General features: G+C 57.0%; 1 protein-coding gene across 1 annotated transcript; it reads right to left on the bottom strand.

Annotated features, from left to right (window-relative positions):
• Nucleotides 1-5: 5 nt before the first annotated feature.
• LOC107735770 (leucine-rich repeat and fibronectin type-III domain-containing protein 5-like) lies at nt 6-965 on the bottom strand (the record flags this gene model as incomplete). The annotated part of the gene is made up of 1 exon (XM_016547356.1): nt 6-965. A coding segment is annotated over one exon (960 nt), but the record flags the coding sequence as incomplete, so codon positions are not given.
• Between the last annotated feature and the right edge of the window lie 6 nt (nt 966-971).

Genomic DNA, 971 nt, shown 5'->3' with positions numbered 1-971 from the left:
GTCCCGTCCGAGTGGAGGATGGTGCGACTGGAGTTGAACACCAGCTTCCCGTCCGGAGCGATCCAATGCATGACGGGATCCGGGTCGCCGCGGGCTTTGCAGCGCAAGGAAACCTGCTGGCCTTCGAGAGCGCGAGTCTCTTGCGAGTGTCTAGTGATGAGCGGCGGCTCGCACAGGAACTCCTCCTCGGATACGGTCCAGAAATAGCGTCCGGCGAGATGCTGCGGAGCCGCGCAGGTCTCCAGATCATCCTCGCGCCGCAGCCGTCGAAGCCACAGCAACTCGCAGTTACAATGCAGCGGGTTTCCTCCGAAACTCAACGCGAACGACGACGGACCCAAAACGCCAGACGTGGCTAAAACTCCGGCGCGCTGGAACACCGGATCCGGCGGAAGCTTGTGGAGCTTATTGGACGTTACATCCAGACGCTTGAGCTTCTGAAGCCCGGAGAAGGTTCCTTCGGGAATGTAGTTGATCATGTTGTGGTCCAGGTTTAAGGTGTGCAGGTTGCTCATGAGCTGGATGGCGATCCACGGCACGCTCTCCAGGTTGTTGTAGGATAAATCCAGCTCTTCCAGCGCGAGAAGGTCGTTGAACGCTCCTATGTGGATGTGCGTGAGCTGGTTGTTGTTGAGAATGAGATGGTGCAGCTTGGACATGCCGCTAAACGTATCGTTCGTTATGTGGGTCAAGCGGTTGCTGTCCAGATGAAGGGCGCGGAGGTTCTCCAAATCGTTGAAAGCGTGAGGCGTGACCGATCCTATCGTGTTCCTAGAGAGCGTCAGGTCCACCAGTTTGGTCATGTTGGCGAAATCCTTCCGCTTGATGCCCGTGATGAAATTGTCCCCCAGTCGGAGCTCGACGGTGCGTCTGTCGATGTTTGGAGGGACAAACAGCAGCCCCTTTTTATCACACAAGGTGGCCAGATTGGGGGACAAAACCTGGCAAATGCAGCGCTTGGGACATACTTG

This window comes from Sinocyclocheilus rhinocerous, unplaced genomic scaffold (genome assembly GCF_001515625.1).
Source record: "Sinocyclocheilus rhinocerous isolate Xijiao unplaced genomic scaffold, SAMN03320098_v1.1 C36282986, whole genome shotgun sequence".
Lineage (NCBI taxonomy): Eukaryota > Metazoa > Chordata > Actinopteri > Cypriniformes > Cyprinidae > Sinocyclocheilus > Sinocyclocheilus rhinocerous.
The sequence above is the reverse complement of the archived record's forward strand: the minus strand, read 5'-3'. Positions and strand labels throughout refer to the sequence as shown.